Raw genomic sequence first — 22,999 nt, 5'->3', positions numbered from 1 at the left:
GCCGAGGCCGGACCCAGACTTTGGAATCCGGCCGACCGAAGGGCTGCCTGAGGCAGGACAACTCATATGTTAGGACTGCAGATGCATCCTTGAAGGACATCTGGATTTCTAGGAGATGCCTGGTTGAGGTGCTGAGGAGGCAGCTGCCTAGGTATGGAAATACTTAGAATCATATCAATCTCTAGTAAGCTACTACCACGCCATACATTTGGTAAACACCCTGGAGGCTGTACTGAGACTAAAGGCCAGGCCTCTGAACTGACAGTGACTGGCCTCCAGCCAAAAGCACAGGTACCTTCGAGAGGATCTGTTCACCTTAATGTGATAGCACACATCCTGAAGGAGTTCAATGAAGCACATCCAATCACCCTTTTGCAGAAATGGTAGAAAGGACTAAACTGTGGCCATTCAGAACTTTTGAGTTCTTTACAAATTGATTCATTTTGATGAAGTCCAGAACTGATCACAGGTCCCCTGTTTTCTTTGGCACTAAAAAGAATCTTGAGTAGGTTCCGAATCATTTCTGGTCTGGGGGGGCTTGATGACTCTCTTGTCTAGCAGTTTTTGAATTTCTAGAACTGCTGCTGCCTCCTGACTGGGTGGAATGTTGGGGTGCCTTTTCCTTTTGTTTGGGGAATATGGAAAAATGGTTTGAAATAACTTCTGGATAGGATTCTCAGCACCAAATATCTTTTACGATGCCCAGGTATCTGGGATGCAGTGACAAGTGCCACCAGAAATGAACAGTTGGGCAATTTTTTAGGAGGACTGAAAGGGTTTATCTGAGGAGGACATTCGAAAACCCTAACTTTGCAGGCCTCCTCTGCTATGAGGACAGTGTCTTCCATTATAACTCCGCCCCCCCCCCCCCCCCACCTCTGAGGGAGATGACCCTGGGACTTGCTGAACCACATTTTCCTTCCTCCTCGTCAATTCCTGGAAAAGGATATCGGAGGAGTAGAAAAATGGATGCCCATGCCAGACAAGGTCTTTCCATCCTGCTCACTCGGAGAACGGATTTCATTAACAGTCGGGCCCAAACAAGGATGATCCACAAAGAAGCATTGATGAATGAAGACCAGAAAGGGCTTCTCAAAATCGCACAAGCACATCATTCCTGAACCCACCATCCTTTAGGTACCCTCAGGAGCATGGGAAATTAACCTCATTAAAAGCATTAGAGATAAACAGAAAGGCGGCCAATTGTGAAGAAAGCATCTTGTGGTCCTCGACAGACATGGATTCAGAAAGGGATTTGGAAATCTCATTAGTCAAATCCCTTTGCAACCTGGTGAAATGTCCCAAATAGTTCAGTGACCTTAATGAAAGGGTCGCTGAGGTATAAATGTGCTTCCCAAATTTGTCTAAAGCCCTGGACTATCTGTTAAGGGGGTAGTCAAAGGAGCTCTGCTCTGCCAGCTATTTCTTAGTGGCTGCTGCCACAACCACAGCATCAATGGGGACCCCCCCTTGCTCCAGTGGGACCTGTCCATTAGAACGGGCAAGGATATTATCAGGTAGTGGGGGGTGGGTTCTACTCTGTCGCCTTCCACACAAAGCAAGAGACTACATTTATAAGCTCATCAGCTGGGGAAGTCATCCAAGACATAAACTGGCCAGACCCAAAAGCTTCCAGGAACACCGGCTCCTCCTGGGAAGAGGAATTAGAGGACCAACCACATTTTTTCCAGAGGATTTCCAAGATGTCTTATAAGGAGACATCATCTGTTGGAAACCTTGGTGACCCCTCCCCTTCATTGAAGTCAGTGTCTTCAGTGAGTCAGACTCCTGAGGGGGAGTCCATGTGCCTCCTCTTGCATGTTCTCTTGCAGGGAACCTCCTCAGTGTGATGCTCTGGAGAGGTGTCCAAAGAGAGGAAACCTACCTGACAATATATGGGTTGATACCCAGCTGGGTGAGTTTATCAATGATGCCTCAGGAAGAGATTGTGTCAAAGGACTTGGACAAGTCTAGGTAGGCCGTATGCACAGATTTGCTCTTGTCTAGGGCTTTGTTGACCGTCTGGAAGTCCAAGTTTAACAGGTATGACCTCCCCTTTAAAAAAGCCAAACTGGGTGGGGTTGAGCGTTTGGACATTTCTTATACCTTTGTTAATAAGGTCCATGACGATTCAGTCCATGGCCTTGCAGATAAGGGTGGTCAGGTTAATGAGCCTATAGTTCCTGGGGTCCATGGATGCACCCCCTTTGTGCAAAGGGATGACTAGAACGGTTTTCCATTCCACTGGGACAAAGCCAGTGTTTGGGTTGTGATTAAAAAGCGTGCCCAATGGTGATACTAATTCCTATTTTAATCCATGCAGAACACAGCCCAGGATGATGTTTGGTCCCATAGAGGCTGTGTTTTTGGCCTTGGAGAGTGTTTTTAAGAACTGCTTCTCTGAGACACTAGATGGGGGACAGGTGTTAGGGATGCTTTGAGGTATATGTGGTGGGGATAGAGAAGTGAAGTTTTCATTGAACCTGTCAGCCAAACGATTTGCTATATCCACAGGTTCTGTATATGTAGTACCATTAACTACAAGTTCAGTGCAAATCTGGGACTTACCTTTGAGGTTCTGGATGTAACTAAAGAATGCCTTGTGATTATCCTTAGTTAGGAAGCTAATTTGGATTTGTAGTTAGCTTTGTAGAACTGCACTAGCAGTCTTATTTGCTTGTTTAAGTTGAGGAAGGAGTGTTTCCAGTTTTGAGACCATTCCTTCGTACTATTAAGACAGGAAATTTCTTTCTCCTGTTGTATAACCTATTAATGGCTGCTGTCCACCAGGCAGGTTTGTTTTTCCTTGAAGGTCCATCACGGACAGCAGAGTCAATACAATTGTAGATGCTTATAGGAATCATTGGTGTATAACTCAGCACAAATATCTGTTCCATCAGTGGAAGGGGAGCTATGAAGCTATTTATGCTGTCACGTAAGAGGTTAATTGGTCTTGAAAATTTTTTTTAGTCTAGTTGCTGGAGGGGGGGGGGGTCTCGTGTTATACTTCTAGCGAGACTGATTTGTGGTCAGATCTCATCAGGGATGGCCACTGGGGGTGGTGCAGCGGTCCCCCATGTTGGTGAGCACCAGATCCAAGATGTCTGAGCGCTTGTGGGTGTCAACCAGCTAGTCCACAGCACTGAACTTGAAATCCAGGAACCTTTGGGCAAGTGAGTTGGAACACTTAGAATTTACCCAGTCAATGGATGGGTGCTTGGTTGTATCCTGATTGACTCAAGTAGATTCAAGGAGGCTGAGTGGATGTCCTAATTCATGGAGGGGGGGGGGTCCTATAGCTGGCAGTGACTGGAAGAGGGGGTCTTACCTACAGTTAACTGCATCTGAAGTAATTCAAGGGAAATTAGCTGTTTAACCAATCGAGAGATGTATTTATATTTAATGAATACTGCTACACCACCACCTCCTTTAGTTCTCATACCTTCAGTTTGTGGTCTGAATGTGTGAAAGGAAATGTAACCTGGTACAGTTGGGGCGCTCTCCATAGCCGTAAACCAGGTCTCACTGACTGCAGAAATGTCAGCATCTTCCAAGGTGAGGACTGCTTCCAGTTAGTGCAGTTTCTGGTTTAGACTCCTAAGGTTTAGCAGCATAACCCTGAGGATGATTTTAGGGAGTATTTTTGTGTCAGGAATTTTGTTCTTGTGACATTGCCTAAAAAAGGCACTATGGAGGTGGCAAGAGCCTTAGCTAGTATCCGAAATCCTAGGGGTAACAAATGAAGACAATCTCTGGTAAAGCATCGAGGTCTGTAGACCATGTCATTCCAGGCTGACAGATACTGGATCCTCTTTGACTGACACCAGAAACTAAGCTAATTGTTGAAGTCAGTCATTTTTTGTCTGTACTGAGCTATCATCCTAGGGGAAGATAAACCGCTGCTTAAGGCTAGGGACATACTTGCCTGAGAACAATCAGAGAGTGCAGTCATGTCTCTCTCTATATATATACTCCAGTGAGGTACGTCTCAAGTCATTCACATCAAAATGGCTATGATTGAGTCATAACAGTGCCTGTTGAGACACGAGTGCACGTGTGATGTGGCAGATCCTGGCACTTTACAGATAGCTGACCGTGACTTTTCCTTATCCTACCTGGTGAGAGACACGTGTGCGTCTCACAATTGAGTCGCATATGACTAAGATTGTTTTTGTGTTATGCCTTAGGGGCTGGACTATGAGACACTGGTGTGTGATGCATCATGTGTATTGTGTTCTGCAGAGAATGTATTATGTGAGTCGTGCTTGTGTTTATGTTTGGAAGGTCTCTGATGTTTAGGTAAGCTTCTGGTAAGGACCTCCACATATGTGGGTTTATGTGTTGCTGGTTTGGTAGGTGGAGGAGGTGAGGTGTGCATACTGACAACCTGCTAGCATCAGATGAACTAGTGAGCGAGAGAGCCTGGATTCTAGGTTCTTGATATAGATGCATCTCTCACATAATGAATTTGCATGGACTAGAAGAAATGGGTTGTCTGTGTACACGAGGCAATTGCTAAATTGCCTCAGGATACACATGTCAACCAGGCTGGCTGGAGAAACTGAGGGAAACTGTCCATTCATGATGTGGTCAGAAAACAGAAAAAGGACAGAAAGGACCAGGTAAAGTAGAGGATAGAGACGTGGATAAAAATACGAAGGACTAATGGGTAGGATCTGTGTTGGTACCTCAGCAGCTTCACTGAATATATCACCTGTCAGAGAGGGACAATCGTGTGAACTCTCAGATGGAGCACCAGCAGAGCACCAAGGGAAAATTTGCAGGCAGAAGTGTTTGCAATCTACAACTGCCAACGATATCCACCACTGCTTGGCAGTGCGCAATGTGCAAAAGGTGAAAGCCCAAACAAACTCGGTGCTTATGTAGCACACAAAAGCAAACAGACTTAAAATATCAGCTCCAAAGGAACCCTACGGACTGGGTCCTCAGAGACAGACTTGGTAGATGTCAGATCCGACCTCTTCTGTACTTTGGCAGGAGAATCCTAAGTTGAAGCAGACTTTGGAGAGCAGGTGGGGGACCTCTTCCTGGATTCTTTTGCCTTAATTGTTTTTGTGGTAGTTTGAGGCCCTGAGAAAGAGGGGGGAGGAAAAATGGTAACCAACCCTTTAGGACCATTTTGTTAGGCTGGTCACTCAGGGTCCTAAAGTTAAAGCCAGCACAAATCGAACATTCAGTCAAAATTTGGCCTTCTCCAAACAACAAATGTATTCCCCTGTGGGGATCAGAATTAGTGATCTTGTGCCCATAGGAAGTGCATTTTTTAAATACTGTGGGTTTGTCAGTCATAGCAACAAGAAAATGGGTTGACAGAGTTAGAAAAGAAAAAAAAATATATATATATATATATTTTTTTTTTAAATAAAGGAAACTATCAGCGATAGTAGAACAAAAGGAAGGGGGGCTATGAATTAGGCTTTAATTAGGTCACAGATTTGTCTTGTTTTTCACTAACTTCTGTTCAGAAGCTGTGTAAGGTTCATCGAATTAAAAAAATTCTAAGGGTAGGAAAAAACAGAGAAGGAAGTAGTACCAACTATGGTATGTAGAACTATCGAAAGTAGAAACAGGTAAGCTTAACATGATAGAAACTGGAAAAATAAACTATGGTAAGGGAGGAACATGTGATTAGAAAAGATGAACTGAAGAAAAATTACAGAAGAAGTTAACCACTGCAAAAAACTACACCCCAGAGCTCTTAGAGAAGGATCAGAGTCTAGATAAGGCGGCAAACGAGATCTGAGGTAGTGCAGGGTGACTGGGATATTATAGACAGGTAAAGGGAGGAGAGTGAAAGCTGGAATGGAGAGTCTAATAAATGCAGCCCAGCTGGATCAGAGGTCAGATCCAAGATCCGTTAATTTGAGGGACTGAGGAACGACTGAAAAGGACATCATCAGATATGTCTCATACAATTTTACCTTCAGCAAATGCAACACAATTTATACATGGAATTGCTTACCTTTACAACTACATCTAGATCATTCAGTATTGGAGTTTAAAATGATTTACACTTATTTTCCAGGAACAAGTTATGGCAAAGATACCAGGATAAAGGCTCTGGACACACCACAATAGCTTCAAGCTTGTATAAAGCCTACACAAGTAATGCTGTAGTAATTCTATTTTGGGTGACCATAAAACACACCTACAAAAACCTTTAGTGCTATTTGCACACTGCATTTACAGAGTTTTAACTAAACTTTTGCTTTTATTAACATGAGTAGTAGGACCTAATAATGTGGGGGAGGGGGGCAGTTCTGCAAAAATGACTTTTCAAGTGTACTTTAATACAAATACAGAAACAAAATATACTTAATGATTCATAAGAAATTATGTGCGGAAAATAGACTAGACACAGTGGAGCTACACAACAGTTTTGCAATGGCATGACTCCTGTACTTGGAATGTCACAGAGGCATGTAGTACAGGACTAGGCACAACCAAAACAAAAAAGGATAATGAAAATCAAAGTTTAAGATAATTAGTGTATTTGCTATATTTTCTGCAAAAGTCAACCTGAAGAATGCTACCTCTCATACCTTTGTTGCTTAAACATTTCAAATAAATACGTGTGCACTGAAGAGAAATACCAAAATGATGGAAATGTTGATTATGTCTGGATCAGTGTTTTGATCTATTTTTAAAACTGTCTTATAATACCAGTTCTTAACTACTGAACATTTAACTGATTCAGGTACAGAGCTATCTCAGACCCCCAAATGAAGGAACAGTTAACAGTACAAAGTGTTTCTGAATTACCTGTGGGATGCTTATTCCTTTTCTAATCTGTTCTTGTTCCCACATACTGATTTCTTCATCCTGTTCTCCAGTAGCTGGCACCTCATCCACAGTTCCATCAATGCCTGTCATATAAACAAACATAAAATAGCTCAGAAAACTAAACTAATGCAGTGCACATCAACAATATCGCCAAATCTCTCCCTCACACGCAAACACACAAAGGTAGCGTTAATATTGCACTATAAGGTTAGTTTTCATTTGTGCTGTACAACTTTTATAGCAGTCAAATATTTGTATACAGGCCTTCCTAGGTACTGTGGCTTGCAAAATGTTCTGCCAATTACTTTTTACTCTGTCACAGGACACAGAAATCTCTATTCTGAAGGCAAGTTTGGAAAAATGCCAACTACGACAAAAGTGATAAAACAGATGGAAAATTTCAACAGATGACCAAAACCTCCAAGATCTTTATCATCAACGTGCAAGTAGCCATCAATTTACTACCATTCTGAAAAGAAGATTTTGAACAATGCTGTGCTAAACCTGAAATGTGCCCTGGCTTGGATGGCAGAGAAACCACATTTAGCAAACACAAACTCTCCAGCTGGCAGAATCAACCCCTTAACTTCTGTCTGCAAGTTCTTAGCACCACAGGCAATAACCAGAAAGTACAGTTGTGTACACTTACCATAAATGTAAATGTTCGAGTGTACTCACTGTTGCAGTCATCACATTTGGGTTATCTGCCTGCAGGTAGCCCTCAGCTGGCCTGAATACCAGAGACTTTGGATTCCTGCGTCAGATACAGTCTCTTCTTCCATGACATCAGGTCATCAGGGGTATAAAACATGCAGCCAACGCCATTACATCAGTTTTTCTTGCCCCAGATGTCAGGTGCCCCCACAATGGGAAGCAATTATAAGTTATGGTACACCTCCATCAAAAAGCGAATATACCAGAAAACTTAAATATACCAAACAAGAATGAAAGGTAGAGCCAAGAGAAGTCAGGGGTTTGGAGGGAGGGTAACCAGGACTGCAACAGTGAATACACTCTAACATCTACATTTATGGTAAGTGTACACAACTGTACTATGTTCTTCTTGTTTCACTGTTGCAGTCATCACATTTGGGTAGATTCCCAAAGCTAAGGAAGGGAGAAGGAAGTTAAAGAGCATTACGGCCAGCTATTAAGCCCTGCAAGACTGCAGTGGCAAAACCAGCTCTGGATTTAGAAAAAATAGACGTGGTAATGCTTGGTGAAAGTATGTACAGAGCTTCAGGTAGCAGCTTCTAGGATGTACCTGGCAGGGACTCCCCTGAGAAAGGATGCACAGGTAGATGCTGCCCTGGTGGAATGAGATTTTATCCCCTGTGGGGTAGGTTTTCCATGGTGCTTGTGGCAGAAATGAATGCAATGGGCTATCCATTTGGAAATGGTTTGCTTTGAAATGGCCGCCTTCTCTGCCCCTGCAGCAAAGCCAACTAGCAGCTGTTCAGATTTTCTAAGAGGCTTAGTCCTGTCTAAATAAAATCTAAGATGTCTGTGCATGTCCATCGAGTGCAGTATTCGTTCCCCTTTGTTTTGTGGATTAGGGAAAAAAGTAGGTAAATGTGTGGACTGATTTAGGGCCACACTAGACACCACCTTGGGCATAAAGGAAGGATTGGTCCTGAGAGAAACCCTGTTTGCATGGAAGATAATGAAGGGTTCGACTGCCATGAGGGCCTGTAATTCAGACACTCTTCTTGCTGAAGTGATGGCTAGAAGGAAGGCTGTTTTCCAAGAAAGGAATTTCTACTCTGCTGTTGCAGCTGGCTCAAAGGGGGGGGTGAGCTTTTCCAATACAAAGTTAAGGTCCCAGGCTGGAGTGGGGTCTCTCCTGGGGGGTCAAATTTTTTGCCCCTCTAAAGAATTGTTTTAGCAGAGGGTGAGAGAAAAGGGGTGGCTCAGTATTATAATGTGCTGAAATGGCAGAGGCATGAATTTTAATTGACGAGAAGGATAGGCCCTTGTGGAGCATTTCTGTGAAGTACTGAAGAATATGAGGTAAGCTGGGCACTGTTGTGCTCATCCCAAGTCTGGCTCCAGGAATAGTATTGTTTCCACTTTTCAGCATACCTCCTTGCCTCCAGAATGACACCTAGCACCTGCTTACTGAAGGATGCTATTGGAGAGCTCAAGGAATTAGCCAGGCTGCAAGGTTCAGGGTTTGAAGTACCTCACCTTCATGCCCTCCTAGCTATTCACTTCTTTGATATCCCCTGCCTCACCGAGACTTGGTTAAAACCAGAAACAAAAAAGACAATGAAATTATTCCCCAAGGATATAATATAGTAAGACTAGACCTAACAAAACGTAAAGGTGGTGGAGTAGCAATTCTATTTAAAAATGGACTTCACATCTCTACCCTACCATCTTATGCAACCCAAGATAGCAACGGAGAAGTCCTCATAACTAAGCTCCAAATTAACGCTAACAAATCTTTATAGATTATCTGTATTTACATACCACCTGGCAATAATATAACTACATTAGAGGCTTTTCTTAGCTTACCCCCAAGAAACAATAATACTAGGCAACTTTAACATTGACTGGAAAAGTGTTAGTGCTGAAAATCCTACCTCTCATATCAACCTCCATGGCTTTAACCAAACCATAACCTCTACAACAAGAATTAACAAACCTAATAAAAAAGAGAGTACCTTAGACTGGATACTCATAAACAAAGTGAAACAAACTTACAAAGTAGGAACCCTGCCAGATGATGTAAGCGATCATTCTTTGACCTACATCACAAGAGAAAAGAAAGACTTTCCAAACCCCCCCCACCTTTAGGATAGCACGCTCCACCAAACACTTTAACGCAGAATTATTTCAAACTGAGCTCAGAGCATGCAACTGGAATCCTTTAAAATCCCTTTCAGTTGAAGACGCTGTAAAGTATTTTAACACTACTTTCTTATCTATTCTTGATCAGCATGCTCCTACACGTATGAAGTCCAACCCAGCCCCATGGCTCTCGAATGAAACTAGAAATCAAATTCTACTTAGGAACAAAGTCTGGGCCAAATGGAGATCTAACAGAAATAACTCTGATCATCTCCATTTTAGGCAGCTTAGAAATAGTACAAAAAAGGCAATACTTACAGACAAAAAAAAAAAACTACTACTGTAAACTTCAACAAACTCATCAAAATAATCCTCAAAAGTTCTTGTCTTGCATAAATAAGCTCCTTTCCCCAGGTAACACCCGAACACCCACCCCACTTGATGCAGATCCAAACACTCCATCAAACTGCCAATACCTTTAACTCTTTCTTCACTGAGACTATACAATCTCTAGCTAAGCAACTCATCTCTGAAAACTCCAACTTTCCCATCAATTTACCACACTCTAACTTCAAACTACAACCCATCTCTACTTCTCTCATCTATAAATTTATTCATAAACTCAAGCCATGTACTCCATCCGCTGACAAACTTCCTTCCCAATATCTCCAAAAAGCAGCCAAAGTAATTGCCTACCCTATATCTATACGTATAAATAGGACAATCCAAGAAGGAACCGTCCCAGATATTTGGAAAATCTCCCATATTATCCCCTTACATAAAGGTGGGAACTCTAATGAGTACTCTATCGGCCAATTGCTCTCTTATCACCCTTAGTGAAAATTTTCACCAACAACTTTTACATCATCTCTCTATACATAACTTAATAGCAAGCTGTCAACATGGCTTTAGGCCATCACATAGTACCACTACTGCCCTCCTATCCTTCACAGATACCATCAATAGAAACCGCAACAAAAACATACTCTCATCTGCACTCTTCATCGACCTCTCTAAAGCTTTCGACATGGTTAACCATACCCTCCTAATCAGTATTCTTGAATCTCTCTCCTTTGATTCTCTGGCCATTAAATGGTTTAGATCATACCTCAGCAATAGGCAACAGGCAGTTCTCTGGGAAAATCAAATTTCTTCCTTTTTACCTGTCACTATCGGGGTCCCTCAGGGCTCCATTCTTGGTCCACTTCTTTTCTCTTTATTCATTAATGATCTCCATGTAGCAATTCCTCAAGCCACCTGTACTCAATATGCAGATGACTCCACACTAACATGCTCAGCAGCCTCTTCAACTGAACTACATTCTCTTACTCAAAATGTTTTCAACACTGTAGAAACATGGTTTACCAAACGGTGCTTCCTTCTTAATGCCAAAAAAACAAAACTCCTTCTCTTTACACCCACTATTAGGTCCACCCCCTTAGACTTCTCAGTCTCTTCAAATAATGGCACTGTCATTTACCATGACTTTACCACCAAACTATTAGGAATAACCATTGACAATAATCTCACATTTGATCACCATATAAACACCACCATTAAAATAGTCAACAGAAAAATTGGATCATTATATAGAGTAAAACCATTTTTAACCACAACAGCCAGAGCCAAGATCGCTCACTCCCATCTTATCTCAACCCTTCTGTATGCCTCACCTATACTTACCAACCTCAAGAAATCTAACCTCAACAAATTAGCAACTTCCTACAATAATATTGCCAGATTCGCTACTGGTAATCCCTTCAGAACTCACCACTGTTCTAATCTTAGGCAACTAGACTGGCTGGAATTCCAAAACCATCTGCTAATCCCCCAATTTACAATGGCTCACAAAATATTTTACCAACCCAATAATACCCCTATACTCTCAAAACTCCTAATCCCATATAATAATCTGAACTCCTTACGTTCTTCTAACAAACTCCTTGCTAGCCTAGCCAAGTCTAATAATACAGCTGGTGACTCTCTGTTTACTAATACAGCAGGAAAAAACTGGAACCTGTTACCCAATGAACTAACACTAATTACATCCTTGCCACTCTTTAAAGAAAAACTCAAAAAACACCTCCAAATGCACTGGCTATGCCCTTGTAGTAACCCTGGCTAACAACCATCTTCACCCCTGTTTCTTCCTCTAATAACCAAAGTTCCAGACATTTAAATACTTAATCTTGTATTATGACTGATACTATTTAAACTCTAATCAACTTATTGCTTATATCCTTGAACCTGTTGCAAACTATTGTACATAACTCTTACTGTATTATAACTGTTTTAGCTTTCTTAAGCAATATTATGTTCACTGTTACTTTTCTTAATGTGTTCTGATCTCTGAAATCCTTGAGGGCCTGTTTTATCTGGTTTATTAATCCTGTATTTACCATGTAACAATATTTTTATACTTTTTATATTTTTGCTTATCTGTGTGGAGCTATTCTCCCCGGGCCTCTAGTGAAAATGGATCTATATCCAGCTAGACTAGCCCGGTCAACAAATGTAAAACAAATAAATAAAAAATAAAAATAAATTGAAGCGAAGGGTGCAGAATCTAGCCTGCCTGCTGGGACAGCAGGGAAGGGGTCAGACAGGTGCCATGGTTCCAGCAGTGTCATACTGCGCAAGAGGGGGTACCAGTGCTGCTGTGGCCAGTCTGGTACAATCGGTATTGTCCTTGGCTTGTCCTGTTTGATCTTTAGCAGAACCTTCGAGAGGAGAGACAGAGGGGGAAAGGCATAAACAGAGAGGCTTTCCCAGGTAAAGGACAGTACATCCACTTTCCAAGCTTGACTGTGGTGAGCCCTTGTGCAGAATTTGTCCAATTGGTAGTTCTGAGGGGAGGCAAATGGGTCTAACCTCTGGAGTCCCCCATTTGTTCCTTAACAGGTTGAATATTTTTGGTTCTAGTTTCCATTCGTGTGGGTCCATGAGATTTCTGCTTAAGTCATCTGCCAGTGAAGTTAGCTTGCCTGGCAGGAATTGAGCTTGTAGGTGTACTTGGTAGCTCAAGGCTGTGTTCCACAGAGCCATGACTGTTGTCTGTCTGTACCAATAGTTGTTCTGGAAGTATGCGGTCTTTGAAGGCTCTCAGGGAATTTTGTACAGCTAACATTTGTTTTTGATTGGCATGCAGGTGCATCTGTCTCGGATTCCATTTGCCCTGAATACACTGCCCTGCCAAGTCATCCCCCCATATATAGTCTGATGGGTCTGTTGTTAGGGTTTGGGTGGCAGGGGGTAGAGTGAAAGGGAGCCCCTTGTTGTGGTAGCAGGCCTGTGCCCACCAAAGGAACTCTGTCTTTATACAAGGAATGATAGGAATCATTGATTCCAGGTTCTGAGCATGTTGACACCATAGGCTTTTTAGATACCATTGTAGTTTCCTCATATGCAGTCTTGCATATGGAATTAGTAAAATGCAAGAGGCCATGAACCCCAGGGCTTGCAGAATTTTCCTTGCAGATAGATGGGGTATTGGGGCCAATAGTTTGAAGTAGGTTGCCAAATAAACTTGTTTCTCCGGAGTGAGGAAAGCCATCTGGGAAGTTGTGTTAAAGCTTGCTCCCAGGAATACAATCTGTTGGCAGGGTACTAGGTAAGATTTCTTTTCATTTATGGTGTACCCCAGTGAGGTTAGAAGTTTCTTTACGAATGACAGATATTGTAATAGCAAGTCCTGGCTTTCTGCCTGAATCAGACAATCGTCCAAGTATGGGTATATTTGAATATTTCTCTGCCTGCAAAATGCAATGGCTGGAGGTAGACACTTTGTGAATACCCTGGGCGCAGTAGATAAGCCAAAGGGAAGTGCAGAGAACTGATGGTGCATGCAGCCTGCCCTGAAGCGTAGGTATTTCCTGCAAGATTCCCTTAATGGAATGTGCAGGTAAGCTTCCTTTAAGTCTAAGGTTGCAAGCCAGGCATCTTTGCCTAGCATAGGAAGAAGCTGTTGAAGTGTTTGCATTTTGGAATTACCAGAAACGTGTTTAGAATAGAGAGGTCCAGGATAGGACGCCAGGAGCAGTCTTTTCTGGGTACTAGGAAAAGTCTTGAATAAAAACCTTATCCCCTTTGTTCTGCTGGGACAGGGTGAATATCCCAGATAATTAGAAGACAGAGAACTTGCTGTTGGGCCTCCGCCCACTGATTTGGAAGTAGGTCTGGCCAACTGTTTGGGGTTGGTAGTGTGGGGAAGTGGAATCTGACCAACTGTTTGGGGTTGGTAGTGTGTGGAAGTGGAATCTGTATCCTTGGGAAACTATGTTCAAAACCCATTTGTCCTGGGTAATGAGTTCCCAGTTTTTTGCATGCAGGGCGAGCTTTCCTTCAAAGGGAGCAGGCAGTTGAGCAGGGCTTGGAAGGGTTAAGGTTAAGCCATTGTGCAATTTTTCCATACGGGGGTGGCTTACTACTCACTGCTTAGGTCTGTGCGCAGCCTGAGACTGTAACCTAGGTGGTCTGCTGTTCCTGGGTTTGGACTGAGAAGGCCTGGAAGAGACTGGAAAGGACCAATTCTTTGAAGGCCAATGCCTACTAAATCTGGGAGGCTGTACTTGTAGGAAATCTTTAACAATTTGCATACATTTAGCTTTTTCCTCCGTCCTTTTGAGGACGACTTCTGCTTTGTTGCCAAAAAGGCGGTTTTGGTTTAAGGGAGCATCCAGTAATTTAGCTTTAACATGATCTGGCAAATTTTGCTCCTTACACCAAGCATGCCTTCTAAGTACAGACCCAGTGACAGCAGCCCTGCAAGATGCTTCTAAAGCATCAAAACCACATTGCAAAGTATGTTTACCAACTTGTTCTGCAGAATGCATTAAATCCTGTAATTCTTTGTGTTCAGCACAGTCAGGAACCAACATCATTTTCTGTTTAAGTAGTCCCACAATATGCTGCTGACACTTTAACCTATGAAACTGGCAATTTAAAGCCCTAATGGCCAAAGTAGCAGAAGTGTATATCTTCTTACCCCATCTAAGGCTTTAAAATCTCTATCAGAAGGGGTAGGATTTTTGGCAGCAGTAGCCTTAATGCCTTTTGGATCCTTGGGAAATGGTCTCTGGATCCGCAGTAGGATTCTTGAAGAGGAACTTGAGAGAGTCAGGTACTCTGTAATACCGGTCAGGTTTTCTGGGAGCTGGAGGTAAAGTGTCTGGGGAAAGGCTAGATTCCAAGAAAGCATCATCTACAATGTCCAGAACAGGAGGGATAGCTAAATGCCTGTGTTGAGGAAGGAGTAAGAATTCCCCAAGTCCCTTTTTGGAGTCAGAGTAATCCTGGCCTTCCCAGCAGAAATGCTCCCTAAGTGTGTGCAAGGTTACACTGAAAGAAAAATCTTCTGGAGAGGAAGCAGAAGGAATGGAATCCTCTGCATCAGAATCCTCACAGGTAGATAAAGGCAAATCCTGTTAATCAGAAGGAGCAAAAATATCAGATTCTTGTTCAGAAGAATCAGAAGGAAAATCAGTTCTAGGTCTCAGAGGGGGAAGGCTGTCTTTCCCTAACTAAGGTAATAAGGTCTTCAGCCATGAACCTGCAGTTTGGTTGTCGGTCTTCTAGGCGTGGTGCGAGTTTTAGGCCTGGATGAAGACAATGGCATCGGTTTAAAATGCAACTCTGTAGGCCTGACTACACCCTCAGAAGCCAGTGCCTGCACAGCAGCTCCGGACCCATCCAAGGTAGAGACATCTGCAGGTTCCATAGTTGAAGCATCTCATGGCATACCGGACTCCGAATGGGTGTCAGTAGAGGCCTGCGAATCTGAAGTAGCGGGCATCAGGGGCTGCGAAAGTGCCTCACTGAGTAATGGCGGACTGGCGGCTAGCTTAACGGAAGTGTTGTCAGCAGTTTTAGACCGATGCAGTTTGTCTCTGTCTTTATCCTTACGTTTTTTCGGAAGATGGGTAGCCGGATGGCTTAACGAAGCCATTTAGGAGTACTGAGACAGAGTACGAAAGTAATTTGCTGCAAAGATAGCCCGAAGATGAATAGTACAAAAGTAATTTGCTGCAAAGATAGCCCGAAGACGAATAGTTCGGGGCGTGAACAAGGCAAAAAACTGACAGCGAGGTACATCGTGGTCTGGGCTTAAGCAGGGGATGCAGTACGAATGAAAATCCCTATGAGGTATTTGCTTTCCAAACGTAAGACAACTTTCAACTTTTACTGACATCGGTTGGAGCAAGAAAATGTATCCCCAACAGGGTACTTATCTTTTTTGAAGACTTCGGATCTGAAATTCGGAAACAAAAATTTCAGGAGTCAGCCAACCGGCACTTACGAACTGCTTCTGCTTCGTGCACCGCACGGCAAGAAAGACTGATGTAATGTCGGCTGCATGTTTTATACCCCTGATGACCTGACGTCTTGGAAGAAGAGACAGCATCTGACGCAAGAATCCGAAGACTCTGGTATTCAGGCCGGCTGAGGGCTACCTGCAGGCAGATAACCCAAATGTGATGACTGCAATAGTGAAACACGAACATCATCAACAGATGCAGAGTTAACTTTGTTTGTACATGTCAGATTTAAAAGAAATACAATACTTTAGGACTAATGATTCTGTTAGCATATTAACTGCACCCACAAAATAATTAAGCATATATATCATATCATTAAAATGAATAGGAATTAGATCAAGGAAGTGAGATGCCATGCTACATATCAGCATGTCATCCCCCTACACAGCAATATGATGCAGTTAAGCCAAGCCATGCCTTGCTATGGTGTAAGAAAAGTACTTTAGAACTGATGCTCTGACCAACTGACTTCAGTGTTCACTTTATCTCTAGTCATCTGGCTATAGATGCCATCTCTAGTCATCTGGCTATAGATGCCAATAAGAGTAAATGCTCCAATTTTTGAAAATTTATATTAGGACAAAAGAGTAGGACACACCAGATCTATCTGTGGGCAGTGGTAGTCGTAAAAGCTTCCCAGAGAAGTAATCCTCTTTTGTTATAAAGAGGCACCCTAACCACATAAGCAAAAAATGGGAAAACGGGTTGTGCATTATTGTTACTCTTGCGTCTTTCATTTGTCACAATCAAAGGTGTATTGTGACTCTTGAGTCTTTCACTTGTTACAATCAAAGGTCTACCAAAAAGGTGAGTACCCAACATTTCAATCTGGTCGCTGTGAATGTCCTCTCAAGGACACTGCCATCCTATTCATTCACTACTACATGCAGCCATTGGCTGCTAGAGAACTCAGACAAGTTTCCAAACAGACTGTACCCCTGTTTTGGTCTGACAGGATAAACCTAAAGCAGACAGCATAGCAGATTCCAAATGACTTCTGTCAATTGCTTCAAAAATCAAATCAAAGGAGTGGAGTTGCAAGCACACCACACCACACCAGTCATGGTGTCACAGGATCTAGAGTATCTCTTAGATTCAGAATGACTTGTTGGCTTCCCAAAACTTTTCTTTGGAGTACTAGTCTGACTGCTTGTGTTTTGAGTGAAGGCCTTCATCTACACTACAGTGGAATGGGATCAGGCATGCACCTTCTTTACACTTATGTACTCAAGCCGTTTGTCCTGTAAAGTTGTTGTCAGGGTGAATTTGGAGCAATGTGGACAATCATCCAAGTCATGGCTTCAGTCCTAAACAAAAAAGACAATATGCATGGAAATCTTTCTGCAGAATTTTATTCCACACTCTAAGCAATTATTCACTTATTTTATTTCTTTACTAGAAACCTCATGCACACTACCAAGCATTTATAAAGATACCAACAAAAAGGTAAGCAGTGTGGGGTTATCTGTCACTCCTGAAGCACTGGCCTGATGCTCTGAAATACTGAATGTGAAAATCATGAACTATGGCAATACAGATTTGAAAGATGGCATTGTCTGGTATCCCTTTTAAACAACTGATGCCTGAGTGGGAAACAGGCCAGGTAGGAACTAGGGCTCCTGCAATTAGGATTCCCGGAAGTGGATGACTGCAATGGTGAACATTACAAAATAAGAAGTTATGTACCTACCATAACGTTCCATGTTAGTTGTCTTCTCTCGCCTTCTTTCTTGCTTGATGGGTTCGGAGCCGATCCCTCGGCTCCGACTCGGCACTTGCTTTAGCTCGAGAACTCCTTTTACCAGCTCGAGGCAGCCCCATATCCCATGATGCAAGGCAGGAAGTACCCAGATCTCGTTTGTTGACAAAAGGGCAATAACACCAAGCATAAACAATAGTTCCCAAAGGAAGAAGAAACTTACAAATGGAAAAAGGACCAGGTCTAAATGGTCTTTAGCATTATAGTTTCTTATACAAGGTCTGTCCAGGCCAGGGGAAGGAGGGAGGGTCGCAGAAAGAAGGCGAGAAGACAACTAACATGGAACGTTATGGTAGGTACATAACTTAATGTTAAGTTGTCAATCTCGCCTTCATTCTTGCTTGATGGGACCCGTCCCTAGCACCTCTATCCTGGGTGGCTCAATGGAACAAACTCTTGAGGACTGTAGAGCCAAAACTGGCTCTGTCCCTGGAGGCCAAGTCCAATTTGTAATGGGAAACAAAAGTGTGAGGAGTGGCCCAAGTGGCGCTGCACAAATAGTGTCTAAAGGCAGTCTAGCTTGAAAAGCTGTAGAAGTAGCTAAACTCCTAGTTGAATGTGCTTTAGGTTTTGAGCACAGCTGTTTTCCCCTGATAGTATAAATTTCAGTGATGACCGAAGAAAGCCATCTGGACAAAGTCACTTTAGAAACAGGAAGGCCTTTTTGTTATCCGCATAGGAAACAAAAAGTTGATCAGATTTTCTAAATTTTTTTGTTCTGTCCAAATAATATCTAAGCTGACGGTGGACATCAAGATAATGTAGCTTTTGTTCAGCTCTATCTGAATAGTTGGGAAAAAATACAGGGAGATCAATAGATTGATTTAGATTGTTTTTTGAAGCGACTTTAGGTAAAAAGGATGGATTAGTTCTCAAAGATACTCTGTCTTTGTGAAAAATCAAATAGGGGGTCGAACCGAAGAGCATGAAGTTCAGACACCCTCCTGGCAGATGTAATAGCCACTAGGAATAAAGTCTTCCAAGAAAGATATTTCAGGGAACAAGAAACAGCTGGCTCAAAGGGGGGAAGAATCAAGGATGTCAGCACTAAATTTAAATCCCACTGAGGAGGAGGATTCCTGATTGGAGGCTTTAGTAGGAAAATCCCTTTCAAAAGGCCCTGCAGAGTCTATGGGACATAATATTATGATCTGCTATTCCGACATGAAAATTAGAAATAGCAGCCAACTGAACTCTGACTGTGGAAGAAGAGGAGCCTGCATGGAAAATCTCTGCTAAGAAGTCCAGAACTGCCTGAACAGGGGCAGTAAAAGGATCAATATTTTGGGCCTTAGCCCAATAAGAGAAACGTTCCATTTGCTTGTGTAAATCCTCCTGGTAGAGGATTTTAGTGAAGTTACTATGATATCTCTAACTGGGTTAGAGATCAAAGGAAGCCTGGCTAAGGAAGGAAGTGGAGCAACCATGCTGTGAGGTTGAGAGAAGGGATTGACCGGTGCAGCTGACCGGATTGGTGAATCAGTAGATCTGGTACTGGGTCCAGATGCCACGGCTGCACCAAAAGGTGACGATGGAGGAACGGAAACCAAACTTGTCGAGGCCAGTAAGGGGCAATGAGAATCAATTTGGCTCTCAAAGCGGTAGCTTTCTGGATCACCTGAGGGATCAGAGGAAATGGAGGGAAGGCATAAAGAAGTCCCTGGGGCCAATCCTGGGTCAGAGCGTCTCTGGGGGGATGGCCTGATAGAGGGAAGAGGCTGAAGAAGTCTGGACATTTGCTGTTTTGGGGAGTAGCAAAAGATCGCAACATGGACGACCCATTCCAGAAAAATCTCTTCCGCTATGGATTGCTTGAGAGACCACTCGTGAGGCATGAGAATAGCTCTGCTCAATCTGTCCGCTATAATGTTGGTTTTCCCAGGGATATGCGTTGCTACCAGAAACCGATGAGAGGAGATCGCCCATTGCCATAGTCTGAGCGCTTCTCGACACAAGGGGTAGGACTTGGTTCCGCCCTGTTTGTTGATATACCAAACTACAGACATGTTGTCTGTGTGGACTGCAATTGTCCCTGGGAAGAAAGTCGTTGAGGGCTTGCAGCGTTAAAAGCACTGCTCTCATCTCCAGGACATTTATGTGCAGATGGTACTCGAGCGGTTGCCACGTCCCATGAACCATCCTGCCCTGATAATGACCCCCCACCCGATCAGGGAGGCATCCGTGGTGACAGTGGCTATCGGGGACGGAGGTACAAAGCACCTGCCTTGGTGAACCTGAGACGATGTGATCCACCAAGCAAGATGTTCTTTGCATGTTTGTGTCACCAGAATCTGGTGACGCATTGGGAAGTTGCTGGTATGACCACTGTGTGAACAGCATCCACTGAAGGAGGCGCATGTAGAATCGAGCCAGGGCAAGAAGAGTAATGGCCGCAGCCATAAGACCTAATACCTTTAGAACCATTCTGGCCTGTACCCTTTTCCTGGCCAGAATGATCCTGACATGAGTCTGAATGTCTGAAACTCTTTGTTCTGTAAGGGTAGCTGACATCCGAACAGTGTTTAAGTTTGCGCCTATGAAGGTAATAGACTGGCAGGGCGATAAGGATGACTTTTCGTAGTTGACTGAGATGCCCAAATGAGAACAAAGGTCTATTGTGTAATCCCTGGCTTGTATAAGCTGATGCCTGGTGGTGGCTGACAGGAGCCAGTCGTCGAGATACGGAAACACCTGGAATCCTTGACGTCTCAGGTGAGCCGTGACCACTGCCATGCATTTGGTGAACACTCTGGGGGCTGTAGTGAGACCAAAGGGCAGGGCTCTGAACTGGAAATGACTGGACCCCAGCCAGCGGAGAAATCTCCTGGAGCGTCTGTGAATTTTGATGTGATAGTACGCATCCTGAAGATCTATTGAGCACATCCAGTTGTCCTTCTGTAAGAAGGGCAGAATTGACTGAAGAGTGACCATTCGAATCTTGTCTTACTGACAGACTTGTTGAGTCTGCTGAGATCGAATATTGGTCTCCAGTCTCCGGTCTTTTTGGGGACCAAAAAGAACCTTGAGTAGATTCCGGCTCTGAATGGTCTATTGTGACTGGCTGAATGGCTCTTTTGCAGTAGTTTTGCGATCTCTAACTCTGCAATGTCCCTTAGACCGGTGGTACATCTGGAAGGGAACTTGAGGGAAGGGACTTTCCTCGAAAGGAATTATGTAACCCTTGGATATGATCGACTGTACCCATCTGTCTTGAGTGAGGGAATGCCAGGCTTCTGGGTACAGTGATAATCTTCCCGACTGCCTCCAAGGAGGGACAGCCGGGCAACACCTCAGGGATGCTGAAAAGGCTTTTCAGGAAGAGACTCCCTGTTGCCCTGGTTCTTCGGACCCCTCTGCCTCTAGAGCGCGTCTGTTGTTGTTACCCCTCTGCCTCTAGGGGTAAACTGACCACGTGAATCCGGGCGTGACTCCTTGGGATTTCTGGAACCACATCTTCCCACCCTTCTGTCCTTTGGGATAAGGCCTAGAAGGGGTGGAAAACGGACTCCAACAGCAGAAAGAGTCTTGCCGTCCTGCTCACACCTGGTCAAGGTTTCCTTCACCTGAGGGCCAAACAAAGCTGACCCATCAAAGGGAGAATTTGTGAAGGGCCTTAAAGGGATCCATAAAATCACATAGCCGCATCCAGGCTTGGCGTCTAAGAGCCACACCTGTGCCTCGGCTCTACTGCTCCATCAGCAGCATAAGATATTAGCCGCATGGAGGAGTTAGCAATGGAATTGAGGGTTCCTAGCTGCGAAGCAATCTTTCTTGGGCCCCTGCAGCTGTAGGATCCTGAACTACTTCTCCCAGCTCCTTCAGGATATCTCTCTGGAGTCTGGTGAAGTGACAAAAGATAATTCAGCGCGATAGCAAAGGTCGCTGAGGAAAACATCCGCTTGCATACCTATCCATGGTCCTAGAGTCCTTATTAGGAGGATGGACGGCACGGAAGGATCTGCAAGTTCCTTTTGGTGGCCGCAGCCACCACCATGGCATCAGCGGGACACCCTTTGTAAGGAATTGTTTGTCACTAGGGGCAGTTATAAATTTAGAAGGCCTCCTAGGGACTGGCTCTACAGAGTCAGGAGCTGTCCACGCCTTCGTGCTATAACCTGCATAAGGGGTCGAAGGCGGAGACACCCAGGAGGTGGAGGCCGAGATCCAAACGCCTCTAGGTATACTGACTCATCCTCAGAGGGATTGTTGGAGGCCAGTTTCCCTCTGTTTCAGAAGTTCTAGGATGTCTGAGAAGGAGACATCCTCAGAGAGGATCTAGGGGATCCCTCTGACTCATCAAGTCAGTATCCAAGTGACAGACTCGGGAGTCTACATGCTTCCTCTTACAAGTCCTCTTCCTAGGAGGATCTCCCGAAACATCAGGAGAATCCTCGGAAGAGGGGAAATTCCCAATGGGGAAACCTGAGGCGGAGGATCTCTGGGTCCTGTAGCAAGAGACGTGGCAGAGATGTCAACAGGTACAATAGAGGGAGGAGCTACGGGAAGAGACTGCTGACTGATACCAGTGGCCAGTACACTCTTCATCACCTCGAACGCTCCCCTCCCAGGCAGGTCCGAGAGACCCCGCTCCGAAGAGCTAGGAACTCCAGGGGCCACCGAAAGGGAAGTCTCCGAGGCAGATGTCGGAGCCGAGCTCACCAAGGCCGAGGCTCCAAGGGAAGAGCGGAGCTCGGACAAGGGTCCGATGCCACTCACCCCTCGGAGGAGACCATGGAAGCCGACCACGAATCCCTCTAAGGAAGAGGAGATAAGAGTAGGGGCTGAAGGAACAGAAGGGGGTATCCGTCCTCCAGCCGTAGCAGTAACCCTGCCCGAAGACTCCAACTCCAAACTCTGAGGTAGAGTTGAAGGAGGAACTGTAACGGGGTGTGGACCAACAGTCGTCTGCTGAGACGGACTGTGTAGCATTTGGGCCAGTACCTGTGACTTGAGCAATCTACTGACCACTCTCTCTAGGTCATGGTCTGACAACCTGGATGACCTTGAAGATCGGCTCCGATGGCTCCGCTCCGATAGAAGAGGGAGGCCGGAGCCGAAATCTCGGCTCCAAGGAAGGAGACCTCGACCTCTTCCTGGAATGGGTCGCCGGAGCCGATATTATTGATCCTGTCGGCACCGATTTCGGAGCCGGCAGAACGCTCGATGTATCGGCTCCAGCCGGAGCCGATACAGCCACCAAATACGGTGTCGGAGCCGATCGGGCCGACACGATGCCTGCCACATGGGTGTCGGAGCCGATCGAGCCGACACGATGTCCGTGCTGCGTGGGTGTCGGAGCCGGTCGGAACCGACCCCACAGTGGTCAAAA

General features: G+C 44.4%; 1 protein-coding gene across 1 annotated transcript in view; it reads right to left on the bottom strand.

The window, feature by feature from the left end:
* The window catches only part of PAXBP1 (PAX3 and PAX7 binding protein 1), a 1,009,737-nt gene that overhangs the window by 724,664 nt on the left and 262,074 nt on the right, over nucleotides 1-22,999 (bottom strand). The window contains exon 7 of the mRNA XM_044072024.1: nucleotides 6,784-6,887. Coding sequence (XP_043927959.1) covers nucleotides 6,784-6,887 — 104 coding nt within the window. The remainder of the gene's footprint in view (nucleotides 1-6,783; nucleotides 6,888-22,999) is intronic.

This window comes from Protopterus annectens, chromosome 5.part0 (assembly GCF_019279795.1).
Source record: "Protopterus annectens isolate FY-2018-M chromosome 5.part0, PAN1.0, whole genome shotgun sequence".
NCBI classification, from domain to species: domain Eukaryota; kingdom Metazoa; phylum Chordata; order Ceratodontiformes; family Protopteridae; genus Protopterus; species Protopterus annectens.
Note: the sequence above shows the minus strand (reverse complement) of the source record. Positions and strands in the feature narration are given on the sequence as shown.